Source organism: Sorex araneus, chromosome 6 (assembly GCF_027595985.1).
Source record: "Sorex araneus isolate mSorAra2 chromosome 6, mSorAra2.pri, whole genome shotgun sequence".
NCBI lineage: Eukaryota > Metazoa > Chordata > Mammalia > Eulipotyphla > Soricidae > Sorex > Sorex araneus.
The window spans coordinates 157823344-157837394 of record NC_073307.1 but is presented as its reverse complement, the minus strand read 5'-3'; the positions used below and the strand labels follow the sequence as shown (position 1 = coordinate 157837394).

The 14051-nt window shown below is 43.8% G+C and overlaps 1 protein-coding gene across 1 annotated transcript in view; it reads left to right on the top strand.

The window, feature by feature from the left end:
• OSBP (oxysterol binding protein) overlaps nucleotides 1-14051 on the top strand; it is a 43563-nt gene that overhangs the window by 2028 nt on the left and 27484 nt on the right. The window contains exons 2-3 of the mRNA XM_055142213.1: nucleotides 3924-4132; nucleotides 7177-7427. Of these exons, the coding sequence (XP_054998188.1) occupies nucleotides 3924-4132; nucleotides 7177-7427 (460 nt within the window). The remainder of the gene's footprint in view (nucleotides 1-3923; nucleotides 4133-7176; nucleotides 7428-14051) is intronic.

The following is a 14051-nucleotide window of genomic DNA, read 5'->3' as shown; positions in this document are numbered from 1 at the left end:
TGGATTTTTGGAGACAGGACACAAACCTTACCTGAGACTGGGGTCCTCGTGTTAAGTCTTTTAACGGACAGTAACCCTGGGAGTCGGACAGCTACTCCTCTGACAGATGAGAGAACTGAACTTGGGCACCTCCCAAATTTTGAGGCATCAGAATTTGAAACTTAACTCTTCACCATAACATAACTTAAAGCCCAGGTTAGTGCTATAAGGATCAGGCAGACACAGGGGTAATTGCTTGTGTGTTGCACTTCAGTTTCTAGCAGTTACTTTGTGTATTTTATACAAAATGTATATAGAAGGGTCCTTTCAGTGGCCTAGACACTCGGTGAACCAATCTCCTTTATTCAGTGACTCCACTGATTTTGCCTTTCGAAAATATTAAAGGGAAATGGAAGGAGGAGTTGGAGGTCACTGAAGTGGGAACACTTTCTTATCTGTCCTCTGAGCGTGGGAAAATGCTTTAGCCCATCCTTACTGCGTAAGTGACATTAACTGTTAACAGATGCATATGTCATTTGCGTTATTATATTTAGAATTGATTTTGAATAGGAAATTATACAACTGTTTTAAAGTTAGATCCCAAACATCTTAGCTTGCTCCAAAGTTTTCCTCCTAATCAGGTTCATGGTGGAGAGGGTGGGTTTGTTTGGTGGGTCTTATCGTGGTCTGGAGATCCTGGGAATCCCCCCTTGGAAGGCAAGTGCTCTTCCACTGAGCGATGTCCCTGCCCTTCAAGTTCATGCTTCGCTGATATTACTGTCCATCACTCTCATACTGATTCAGATCCTTACTTGACTCATAAATCACTATCACCCACTTTCAAGCACTTTCAAAAGTTGTGTATTGGGGACCAGGAATGTGACATGGTGATAGAGTGTGTACCTCTTAATGTGTGAGGCCTGGCTGCCTTCCTCAATTTGGGTTTTTTTTGTTTTTAAGTCTGTATTGGATAAGGGCCTTAATGTATGGTCATTTTTCCTCATCTGAGTTCTTATCAGAGCCACTTTGCAGCTAGCTAATTCTTTGATGAGTGCCTTTTTTGTCTGTTTGGGGGTCACATGTAGTCATAGTTGGGGGCTAGTCCTGGCCTTGCTAGGGGATTGTTCTCAGTGATACTCGGGGAACCGTGTTATTCCTGGGATTGAACCCTGGGACTCCTACATGCAAAGCATATTCCCTGTCTCCATATTCCCCATCTCCCGAGAGACATTTCCCTAGCACTAATCAGTACCCTTCTTGGTTCACTTACATCTTGCTTGGATATTAATAATTTGTGTGTTGCTGTCTTTTTTAAGTACTTGTAACCGATTTTAAGTTCTTCCTTACAAGAGCTAGTGGTACCTGTCTGACTACAGATAAAACTTTCAAACCATGTGTTGGGAAATGTGGCATAGGCCTGTCCTTGCTAACTGCAATAGACCCACCCACAAACCAAACAACAGGATTCAGAGTTATCATATCTATACACTGTTCCTCTCAACATCGTTGGAGTGCTTCTGCAGCTATTGATAGTTTATTCTTACCAACAGAGATCACTGGGTTCTTATTTTCCCGCATTATTTAGGCAAACTGTCATTTCTCTTGCTTCTCATATTCCCCAAACCAGTCATCTACTATATATACCTTGTACAAAATAGTTTTCTTTTTATCTAAGACATCCTATTCCCCAGACCCATCTTCTTGCTCTCTCAGTAGGTTTTAGCAGGCTGCTTCCGTTAACTTGTCTTGTTGTTCCTTTCATGCCCAGTTACCTGGGTGGCCCATGCCCGCTCTCAGATACATCATAAGAGGCCAATAGTGTTCTTTCTCTGCTAGCTTCTGGAGATTGAATTACTCTTTCAACTGGCCTCTCCAGAGAAGAACTCTCTACTCCAAAAATTCCATCTAGTACTGTCATTCCTAAACAATTTATCTTTCATTCTGAAAAAACACGTCTTCCAACCTTCGACACTGGTGACTAATAACCCTAAGTGTTTCTTCCTAGACCCAGTGACTCTGAGGCCAGGCCTGTCATCTTACACCTAGAATCCCTTGGTATCTTTAAACTACTGCTTTCTGTGATTCGAGAAACTTCTGGTGTTGACAGAGATGATCTGGATAGAAGGGATCCCTAGGAAGTGATGGAAAGTATTAACACATTGGGAGGAAGGAATGTGGTAGAAAGGCCAAGTAGCAAGCACCTTTGGAGCAGAAGGCGAGGGAGGGCGGGCTCACCTGTGGACTGCAGGCCTGTAACTCAGCCTGCATTATGCATAATGTAACCGAAGCATGGAGGTGTGGGGGGTGGGGAGGTAAGGTTAGGAAAAAACAGGGACTCGGGTTACAGTGTGGCAGGTGCAGGGGCTGGAAAACGGTGAGACCCCCCCCCCTCGCTGTTCCTTCCCTGCTGCTCATTTGTACACTTGAGAAAGAAGAACACGTCTCATGCGACAGACTGAACAATAGCAAATCTGTCTTCCTAAGCACGGCAGACAGACTTTCTCAAACACACCAGATCTAAGCTTCTGGAGAGATGGGGTGTGTGTCATTTCTGGCATGCAGGAATTCTGGACGTGCCAGGTGTGTTTGGTTGCTTGGCTCCAGTGAAAGGGAAACGGTCCTGCTTTATCCTTTGGCACTTGGCAAAGGACTTTGACCTCTTTATGTTCCAAGTTGGCCAGTGAAAACTTTGGTCTCAACATGCAGGTCCCTGAGCAGAGTCAGTGGCGAGTGGGAAAACGGGCACACTTTCTGCGCCGCTCTTAATTGTGCTAGACGCTTGATATTTTTATGCAAATCTCTTGTCGCTTGTTGCCACCAAGTAATGCTATAAAGTTCAAAAGTGAGTTTATTAATAGAACTGTCTGTCAGTGGAGGTGGGAAATATTTTACACCCAGTTCTCCAAGAACAGATTTGCTGAATCTTTTTGCTATTAATAGAATGGCTTAGGAGTTCCCACCAATAGAGGTCAGTGGACCTTAGGAAAACACATATTCTAGAAAGATTATTCTGCTTGATGATTTTTTTTATGATTACTTTTTTCCCCATTCCTATAGAAAATTGTTCTTATTTCATTACTTGAACTGTAGTCAGTCTTTAATACTCTAAACATCTAAGGGTGTCCTTATTGCTTTATGATTTTGCACTGGTGCCCGCTCAGACAAATCGATGAGCAACGGGATGACAGTGACAGTGACAGTGACAAAGTTTCTCATTTGGTCTGAGTTCTATGCAGGATTGTGAGTTGTTTGGTATCTGTAAGATGGAATTATTTTTTTTTCTTAGGGAATGATACTGTTATATGATATTTTGTTGCATGAATTTATAAAACACTTTAAACTTTCCTAAATAAAAGATCATTCCTGACTGAAAAGATTCATGAGGGAATTTGGGGGTGGGGGAATGATGGAAATGCTCTACATCTTGATTATGGAGGTGGTTACACAGTTGTATGCAGTTATCAGAATTCTTGCTGTCGACTTAAAATTGCTGAATTTAGGGGCTGAAAAAATTGTAGAGTGGGTAAGGCACTTGCCTTGAAACCAACCTGGGTTCAATCCCTGATGCCACATGTTTCCCCGAACTCCACCAAGAGTGGCCCCTGAGCACAGAGCCCAGGAATAAGCTCTGGACACTACTGGGTGTCACCCCACAAGAAAACAGCAGCAAAGCTGTTTTTTGGGATGGATGTACCTCAGCAAAGCCTGTATTTTAAACGTGACGGTTAAGAGGAATAGCAGATATCTGACTCAGGAACAACACTTAAAGGAGCTGAAAGGAAAGCCCTGCATTTCTTCACTTTTAGGGAGCCATTTGAGGAGCACATGTCTGAGTCATGTGCTCCCACATTTTACAAAAGTTTAAGGGTGATGCAAATAAGTGATGAAGGATATGACACCCAATGGGTTTTCTTTCTCAATTTGTCTTTGCTTGGTTATTTCAGGTCAAAGGCGGAAATGAGACATACTTGCCGTGGTACCATCAACCTCGCCACAGCCAACATCACGGTGGAGGACTCCTGTAATTTTATTATTTCCAATGGGGGCGCTCAGACCTACCATCTGAAGGCGAGCTCAGAAGTGGAGCGGCAGCGCTGGGTGACAGCCCTGGAACTGGCCAAGGCCAAGGCTGTGAAGATGCTGGCAGAATCAGGTAGTGAGCAAAGAACATCAGGCCTAGGCAACATTCTGTCTACCCTTTGTAAGCATAAATCTTATCCCTTATTGTCAGCAATGATTAACTATCCCATGGATGTATCAGACTTTTCCTTATCAGGTAGTGTTTTTCTTGGAGCGGTGGTACTTAACTTGGGTAAAAAAAGTTCGTATTGTTGTTGTTGAGGCCATACCCAGCAGTGCTCACAACTGACTGACTCCTGACTCTGTGCTCAGGGATCATTCCTGGAAGGGCTTAGGGACCCATGGGTGCTGGGGATCAAACCTCTGCCAGCCCCGTACAGGACAAACACCCTACCTGCTGTACTGTCGCTTGGCCCTAAAGTTAATGTTTTAATCCCACTGAGTTCACTTAATGGTAGCTAAGGTAGTCACCTGATGATTTTGGTTCTGCTGTGGTTTTTCTTGTCCACACTGCACTTAGGATTTGTTTTTATTTTATTGCAGAGATAGGGATTGGGCCATACCTGGCCATGCTCAGGGCTTAATCCTGACTCTCTGCCTTGTGATCAAGCCAGTAGTGCTCAGGAGACCGTGTGTAGTACCTGGGATCAGCATGGGTCTGCTGCATACAAAGCAAGCTCCTTAATCCCTAATACTCTCTCTACCCTCTGCACCATATTTAATATCTATTAAGTAGTTAAAGGAAGATTCATAGTTTTTTTCGTTTTGTTTGTTTGGGTTTTTTTTTTTTGCTTTTTGGGTCACACCTGAAGATGCACAGGGGTTACTCCTGGTTCATGAACTCAGGAATTACTCCTGGACCATATGGGATGCTGGGAATCGAACATGGTTCGGCCATGTGCAAGGCAAACTTCCTACCTGCAGTGCTATTGATCCAGCCCCCAGGAAGATTCACAGTTTGTTGGGTGTTTTTTTTTTCTTCTTCTTCTTCTTCTTTTTTTTTTTATAGCAGGTTATATTTTAATTTAGGTACTGCTTCTCTGTCTAGCAGATAGGGGGCAGGTTTTATTTCTTTCGTTTTGATTTTAATGCTGTTAGCTCCTCCAAAGGAAATGACAAATGACACTGCTGGAAAAGCAATTTGCAGTTACAAAGTGTCAAGGCAGAACTGGTAGTGAGAGGTACAACATTGCTCCCCACTTAACTCACTCTTGGATAGTCTTTTACACTAGTCCTTGAATTGCTTTCAGTGCAGGGGTGCCTTTTGGATTATAGGAATTCATCTCGAAGTTCCTGAGTTGTTCTTCAGGAAAAATAAAGTAATGAGTCTTTTGGTGACCTAGACTTTGTTTACAAAGAACCATTTTAAGGGCCAGCCAGCCGGAGTTGATAGTACAGCTGGTAAGCCATTTGCCTTGCACACTGCCAACCCTGATTTAATCCCCTGGATCCTGTATGATTCCCGAGCACCACCAGGAGTAATTCCTGAGTGCAGAGCCGGGAGTAACCCTTGAGCATCTCCGAGTATGACCTAAAAAGAACCATTTCGTACAGGTCTCACTAATCACCCAACAGTTGAAACTGGGTTTGCAGTAATAGCATAGATTGCATTGGTACTCTTGAACTAATGTTAAAAGGCTCAGTAATTCATTCCCAACATCAAGAGCATTTAACTTCTCCATTTTGTCCTCCACGGCATTGGTTTTTATTGAATTTTCAAATCCCTATGCTGAATTACTTGGACAGCTCTTTCAAAATGCATATTCCTGGGCCTGTCTCACACAAGCTAAATTAGTCTATGGGGGTGGGGCCAACAGTCCTCCCAGCACCTTTCATAAACTCAGAGATGTGGAGCACATGTGTTTTGTATACAGAAACACTGGCATTGATCCCTGGCACTACATCATCCACAAAGCACCTCCAAAAGTAGCTCTTGAGCAATGTCAAGTATGATCCCAAAACAAAACAAAATGAGTTGTGGTGGGATATTGGATTAAGGTGGCCAAAAGATATAAACCTCTGATTATAAGAAATACAAACGAGGGGCGTAATGGACAGCATGGTGCTTATGGAATGGTGCTGTGTGGAAATTTTTGAAAATTGCTAAGAGAATCACTGTATCACTGTCGTTCTGTTGCTCATCAATTTGCTCAAGTGGGCGACAGTAACATCTCTATTCATCCCTGTCTTGTTCAGGGGAATGAGGCCCATTATTGTTACTGTTTTTGGCATATTGAGTACGCCACGGGTAGCTTGTCGGGCTCTACTGTGAGAGATTTTGCATCGCTCTCTTGTGGGAGCTTTGTTTTATAGTCTATGGATCTTGGCCATTGATGAGATTACATGGTGCTGGGGGCAGTTTGTGGGTTTGACTGCTAAGCTACTGGAAAACTGGGGATCTGGGTGGAAGACGCCCAGTCCTGATCCAAGCAGGCTTCGAGATCTCAGCCACGGGTCCCGCATACCTGGGTTCCTTGGGTGTGTGCGAGGCTCGTCCGAATGTGTGGAGAGGGGCCTTGAGCATGTCTGTGGCTGGGTTCTGGAGGTTTTTGGCTGCCAGGGCTCTGCTTGGAGCAGGGAGGGAAACTTAACCCGCCCCCCCTCCGAGGGGGCCCTGGTGAAGACAGCCTGGCACAGGGGCAGGAGCCAAGAGAATAGACCCTAAAATTCTCATCATACGGAAAACAAACAATGTGGGGTTTTGTTTGTCCTTGTTGTTGTTGTTTTTAGGTATCTATATAAGATGATGGATATTAACTAGATTTACTGTGGTGATCATTTAAAAAAATATATATGTATAGGTATATGTTTATAAATCAAATCATCATGCTGAGTACCTCAAACTTACATGATTCTCTCTGTCAGTTATGTCCCAATAACTGTGGGGGAGAAAAAAAATGATCAAAATTAAAATTTACTTTTGTGTTCCACGGGGGGCAGGGGATGGAACGTTTGTGATCCGGGTGGGCTAGGCGGGCTGTGGACCACACTGCACACCAGCCTGCTAATGCATACCCGCCATCAGCCAGAGCGCAGTGTGACAGATGTCAGAGTGGCATGCTTCTGATTCTCAGCCCTGTGCCCAGGCTCACAGCACCTACCTCTACTCCCCTGCAGATGAATCAGGTGATGAAGAGTCAGTCTCACAAACTGATAAGACAGAGCTGCAGAATACGCTCCGGACCCTCTCCAGCAAGGTGGAGGACTTGAGCACGTGTAATGACCTAATAGCCAAGCATGGCACAGCCCTGCAGCGCTCCCTCAGTGAGCTGGAGTCGCTGCGGTTGCCCGCGGAGAGCAACGAGAAGATCAAACAGGTCAACGAACGGGCCACACTCTTCAGGATAACGTCTAATGCCATGATCAATGTAAGTACAGATGCTCTCTGGGTTGCTCTTTGATTCTGTCCTTCTTTGAAATGTCATTCTCCCTCAGACTTGGGACAGATGCAGTTGCTAGATCACAGGCCATGAGGTCCTCTTTCCGCTCCTCCAGGGATTTCTGTTACGTTGTTTGTTGCGTGAGGGCGAACAGGCTGCAGACATGGGGTAACTTTCCTGCTCTGCTCGGAGAGTCAGGCGGACAACCCTCCAGCATGGAAACTGGCCAGGGGTCCAGAGCCCTGGCCCCACTCCTGTACCCAGAAGGGGATCTGATGGTCATGGTAAAGGCCATCCCCTCTTTGGGTTGTGATATTATTTCATGATAGCTAACTTGATCTGTTGGACTTGAAAGCTCTCCTTGAATCCTTTCCACCGTGTGCCTTGGAGCTTTAAATTGGATTTTTATCCCCGCTTTGCTAATATAATTCTGGCCTACAATTGTGAAAATGGGTCAAGTACTCAGGAGACCCTTATAGTACTGACTGGTTCCATCTTTAATCCCTGGTTTGTGGGGTAAGACAAAAAACAAAAAAAAACAAAAAAAACGACTCAGGGCACTGTTCTTTCAAAGGAAGAGGCTAGCACTCTTATTTGGGATGACTGTTGGTTTGTGGCAAACGTCAGCTTTGGTGTGAGGCTCTAGGTAAAGTCAGAGTTCTTCTGGCATTAGTGATGTGTTTCAGATCCTTGATCATAGGTGTGAACTGAGTACATGGTTTAAATAGTTGTGCTTTCCCTCAATAACCGATTCTTACCTGGCATGTTGTTTCTGTCAGCTTCTACACAGGAACTCCAGTGGGAAGAATTCGTTGTGAGAAAAGGCTTATGTAGGGTTTTCCGCCCTGCACCCCCACCCCGACCTCCTCTCCCTCCCCTGTCTAATTGAATGGGATAAAGTTACTTTACTCAGGCAAGATTATTTCCTTGTTTAGGGAGTGATATCAGACATCTGCTTAGAACTAGTTCCTGCTTAGATCTAGTTCTGTTCATGGGACTTTTAGAGATCAAAGGCCTTTCCACTGGGAGGCAGGGGGAGTAAAGTTGGTGTTTTTTTTTTTTTTTAGCTCCTTAATTACTTAATAGTTGTGATCATCTTTATTTTGATAATATTGTATAAATTGTTCAGTGCTTTGCTTAGTGCTCTGATTAATAGTGCGTTGATTATTGTAAAGGGCAAAACACGTTATTTTGTCACCTAAGGATTGCAGGAAGATCACATATCACTCAGGGCCATTCTGCAAATCAACCCTAATACTTGTGTTTGTGATGCCTACTTTTTTTTTTCTTTTTGGTTTTTGGATAACACCCAGCAAAGCTCAGGGATTGCTCCTGGAATTACCCCTGGCAGTGCTTGGGTGATGGTGGGGGACCATATGAGATGCTGGGGATCAAACCCAGGTCAGCCGCATGCAAGACAAATGTCCTACTGGTTGTACTCTGGCCCCTGATGCCTGCTTTTGTACCATTTCCCCAGCTCGTTGTACTTTAGTGCTATGTTCCTGTTTTTCCGGTTCTTTGTGATTAGAGAAATCTCATAAAACATATAGGTCAGTTAATCAACACTAGCAGATAAACTTTTATTTTTGAGTTTCTCTTTGTCCATTTTCTTTGTTTTGTTTTGGGGTTCTATCTGGTGGCTCTCAGAGGCTATTCCTAGCTCAGGGTTGACCCTGGTGATACTCAGAGGATCACATGGTATCAGAGATGGCACCTGGGCCTCTGGCTTAAAAAAAGTCTTTGCCCTGTCTTCATATCTGCCTTCTTAGAAATCAGAAATACCTCCCCACCCCCTCCCAGTTTGGGGACCAAAGTGGGTGGTGCTCAGTAGCTACTCCTATTGTTGTTCTGGGGACCATGTGAGGCCAGGGGTCAAGCCAGGCCTCCTGCATGCAAAGCATGCACTCCAGCCCATTGAGTGTATCTCTCCAGCCGTAGGTACACTTTACAAATATGGCAACTCAAAAGTCTATTGATAGTAAAGATTACCATTTATTTGTAGTAGGTAAATAATTCTGTATTCCATGATAAAAAATATTTCCCTCGTTGGTGGTGGAGAATAGGCACTGGTGGAGGGATGGGTGCCCGATCATTGTATGATTGAAACGTAAGCACAAAAGTTTATAAGTCTGTAACTGTACCTCACAGTGATTCATTTAAAAATTAAAAAAATTTAAAAAAATATTTCCCTAGTTTTAAGCAAAAAGAAAAAAAATTGTTAAATGAAACTTTCCTTTAAAAATTTCTTATAAAAGCAGAAACTGTAATTGAACTATGCTCAATTTCATTCCTTGGGGGCAATTATCCCTCATGTTTTCAGTGTGTGGAATTTGTATTCAAAGGTAAAATCCCTTGAAACCTAGAGGTAAGTTGTTTTCTCTTTCTTTCTTCCCTGGTGCACTGCCTATGCTCCGTCCATGGTCAGTTATTGCTTGAAATGTGCATTTTTATTCCTATGTTGTTTCTTTTTTGCCTTTTCAGTGGTGATGGCAAAGCTTTCAAAATAATACCCATGTTAAAAACTAAGATGCTAGTGCATCATGTCCTAAATCAGCAAAGTTAAAGACTATTTTACCCACTTTTTAATTATTTAGAATATATCTTTATTTCCAGCATGAATCTATCCAGGGGAATAAATTTGATAGTATCAGTGTATCCTTTTCTTAATTCAGTGAACATCTATTGAGCACCTGTTTTCTAGGGCAGCGTTTCTCTACTGAGGGCTATATGACATCTTGTGCGCCCCCTGGAAATTCCAGGGGCCACAGGTGAAAACCACATGGTGGGGGATGGCACAAGACTAAGGGGCAATAGTACAGGGGGTGGGAATAGAAAACAGCATCCGACATGCTTTTGGTGCTGGAGTGATAGCACTGTGGGGAGGGCTTTTGCCTTGCACGTGGCCAACCCAGGTTCAATCCCCAGCATCCCATATGGTTCACCTATGCACTGCCAGGAGTTAATGCCTGAGTGCAGAGAATCCCTGAGCATTGCTGGGTGTAAGCCCGCCCCCCCCCCCCGAAAAGAAAGTTTAAAAAGACGTGCTTCTCAATTTAAAAAAGTTGAGAAGCACTAATCTAAGGAATTTAAAACAAATGCAATACTTTAAAAACAAAACATATATTTTAAGATGATGTTCCTGTGGTCCCCACCTTCAGGAAGTTTACCGTCTAGTGAAGGGAAGAGATCAATATGGAGTGTGCTAAGCGCCACATAGAAATGAGCTGTGTTACACACACTGGAAGTGTTTAGCTCAGACTTGGAGGATTAGAACGAGGAACATCTCAGAATCTTCCTCTGGAAGAAGCAAAATGGAGTTTGGGATCCTGAAACTCTGTATTAATAGCTGCCTTAGTTAACTATTTAACCTGGGGTGACCTACTTCCTCTGTGACCTTAATTCCTTTTCCATGTATAATGATGATGATGATGATGATGATGATGATACCCATAGCTCCCTGCTCATAGGGTTGTTGAAAGGCTTTTATTATAGAAATGATGTAAAGTGCTCAGCAAAATGCTTGACATATAATTGTCTCTCATTACATTTTAGTTATGATCAGTATTATTAAAGGAAGCGAGGGAGAAGAGATCATGTAGGTAGAGGTGTGGCAACTGGGGATTCCTCCCTGGCTCTCAAAGTCTGAAACCTGCTTGCAGTTAACTATTAGTAGAGCAGGGGAATAGTTATTGCTAAGGATGGAGAGGAAATAGTGTAAGGGGAGAGGGGATATAAGATGCTGGTTGTACTACGTGGGCTTCGTACTAGTGGACTGGAGGGAAGTAAGACCAGTGTTGATCCAGGCTTAACTACAATCACTAACACCTTATCCGACTGTTTACTGCGAGCCCAATATGGTTTTAAGTGTTGTACATGTAAAGCAATAATTCTGTGAAGTAATTACTATTGTTATTCTTTACTTAAAGATGAGGGTGATGAAACACAGAAATTAAGTAGCTTGATTAAAATTTCATAGATAGTGAGTGGGATGGAAATGGAATTTGAGAGCAGCAATCCAACCACCCTGTGTACTTGGTACTGCCTAATAATGGGGGGTGGGAGGGAAATATCCAAATTCCAGAGATATAATAAAAAAGGATGACTAGAAACCAGATAATATAGGAAGGGGGAAAAAATAACCTAAGAATAAAGGATGCCTCTTGGGTTCTGATTTAGATAGGTAGAAGGGCCCTGGAACTGTTTTTAAGGTGGGAACATTGAAGGGAGAAGAAGAGAGGAAAGATGGTGAGTTCATTTTGGAACACACAGGTTTTGAGATTACTTAGTGCCATTGAATAGAGAGTTTAATACTTCAGTCTGGAGTTACAAGACTAGAATTACCAATTTAGTAATCATAATTTTATAGACAAGAGTTGAAAGCAAACTGGTGAGGGAGTCAAGTGATAGAGCACTTGCCCTGCATGTGTGAGGCCCAAGGCTTAACTCTGGCAAAGAAAAAAAAGAAGCCATAAGAGTATGGATGGCTTTCTCTGTTTACCTCTTTGTTTGTAACAAGGCTTTTGAGTCTTTTGAGCAGATTTTTATCAGGCTTCTATTATGTACAAAACAGCCAAGTTATGATCTTGATTATATGTACAAATAAGCTATAAACTGTGTCTTTAAGTTGTTTATAATCCATCTGGAGAGACAGAAACTTAGTCACACTCTATGTAGATGGTATGAATCAGAAGCATATACAAGGTGATGTGGGAATGGATAGAACAGACTGGTTACTTTTCAAACTGGGGGAAAGGGTCACAGAACAAACATTTGCCACAAATCTTCAATATGTGCATATATATTTTTTTGCTTGGTTGGTTAGTTGGCTGGTTGATTTTTGACCACATCTGGTTGTGCTCAGGGCTTACTCCTGGCCCTGTGCTCAGGGATCACTCCTGGCAGGCTCAGGAGACCGTATGTGGTGCTGGAGGCTGAACCTAGGTTGGCCATGTGCAAGGCAAACACCTTCCTTACTGTACGGTCACTCTGGCCACAGATCCTAAGTATTAAAAAGGACTTAGCCAAAGAAAGGAGGGGATTCTAGGCATAACAAATAGAATATGGAGCAGTGGGCAGGCCCTGAAGAGATCTGTGTGTCCAAGAAAAGGTAAGCAGTTCAGTGTGGCTCCACCATAGAATACAGGGATAGGTACCGCTGGTACAGCTACCTGGAGAGAGGTGCCTTCCTGTGAGGGGTCTGTATCCATGGCCCATCCTGGGAGGGGCCTGTATCCATGGCCCATCCTGGGAGGGGTCTATCCATAGCCTTTCCTAGGAGGGGTCTGTATTTTTGGGTTTTGGGTTGTTTTTTTTTCTTTCTTTCTTTTTTTTTCTTTTTGGTTCACACCCGGCAATGCACAGGGGTCACTTCTGGCTCTGCACTCAGGAATTACCCCTGTCGGTACTCTGGGGACCATATGGGATGCTGGAAATTGAACCCGGATCGGCCTCATGCAAGGCAAATGCCCTACCCGCTGTGCTATCACTCCAGGAGGGGTCTGTAGCCATAGGTCTTCCTGAGAGGGATTTGTAGCCATAGCCCTTCCTGGAGGGGTCTGTATCCATACTCCTTCCTGGGAGGGGTCTGGATCCATAGCCCTTCCTGGAGGGGTCTGTAGCCATACTCCTTCCTGGGAGGGGTCTGTCGCCATAGCCCTTCCTGGAAGGGTCTGTATCCATACTCCTTCCTGGGAGGGGTCTGGATCCATAGCCCTTCCTGGAGGGGTCTGTAGCCTTATTCCTTCCTGGGAGGGGTCTGTCGCCATAGCCCTTCCTGGGAGGGGTCTGTGGCTACATAGCCATAGCCCTTCCTGGCTGGGGATCTGTGTTTGTAATTAGGATTTAGGATTTGGTCCTGTCATTGAGGTGCCAGAGAAGACTGATCTGATCAGATTTGCATTTTATCTCTAGACACTTTTCCCATTTTGTTTTCAGCTTCCCCTTCCATCTCCACCTCCCATTGTTGTTGTGATGACATGGAGTTGCACATACTGTACTGTTCACAAATTACTTTGGTTTTCTTTGTTTTGGGGTCACACCTGGTGGTTCTCAGAGCACATTCCTGATTGTGCTTAGGGGACTATATGTGGGAGGGGTGGGTATATGTATGGGAGGTGGGACCTGAGTCATCTGCATGTGAAACAAGCACCTTACGTGCTCCAGCCCCAGCTCACACATATTTAGCTGTGGTGTTTGTCTGTGATTGTGTACCAGGTTTCAGTGCTCACACTCTCGGTCTCAGTGTTGGGGTTTGTGCATGCTCATTCAGATTCATCTACACAAGACCCAGTTGTGGTGCTTACTGATGCACTTATCAGAGATCACACTTCCTTACTATTGCTGTTCACACATCTTTTTATTTTATTTTATTTTATTTTGTTTTTGGCTTTTTGGGTCACACCCAGCAATGCTCAGGGTTACTCCTGGCTCTGCGCTCAGGGATCACTCCTGGCGGTACTCAGGGGACCATATGGGATGCCGGGGATTGAACCCAGGTTAACCGCATGCAAGGCAAAAGCCCTACACGCTGTCCTGCTGTCCTATCGCTCCGCCTCTCACACATATATTTATTTTTATTATATATATTTTTTTAATTTTTCACACATCTTTTTA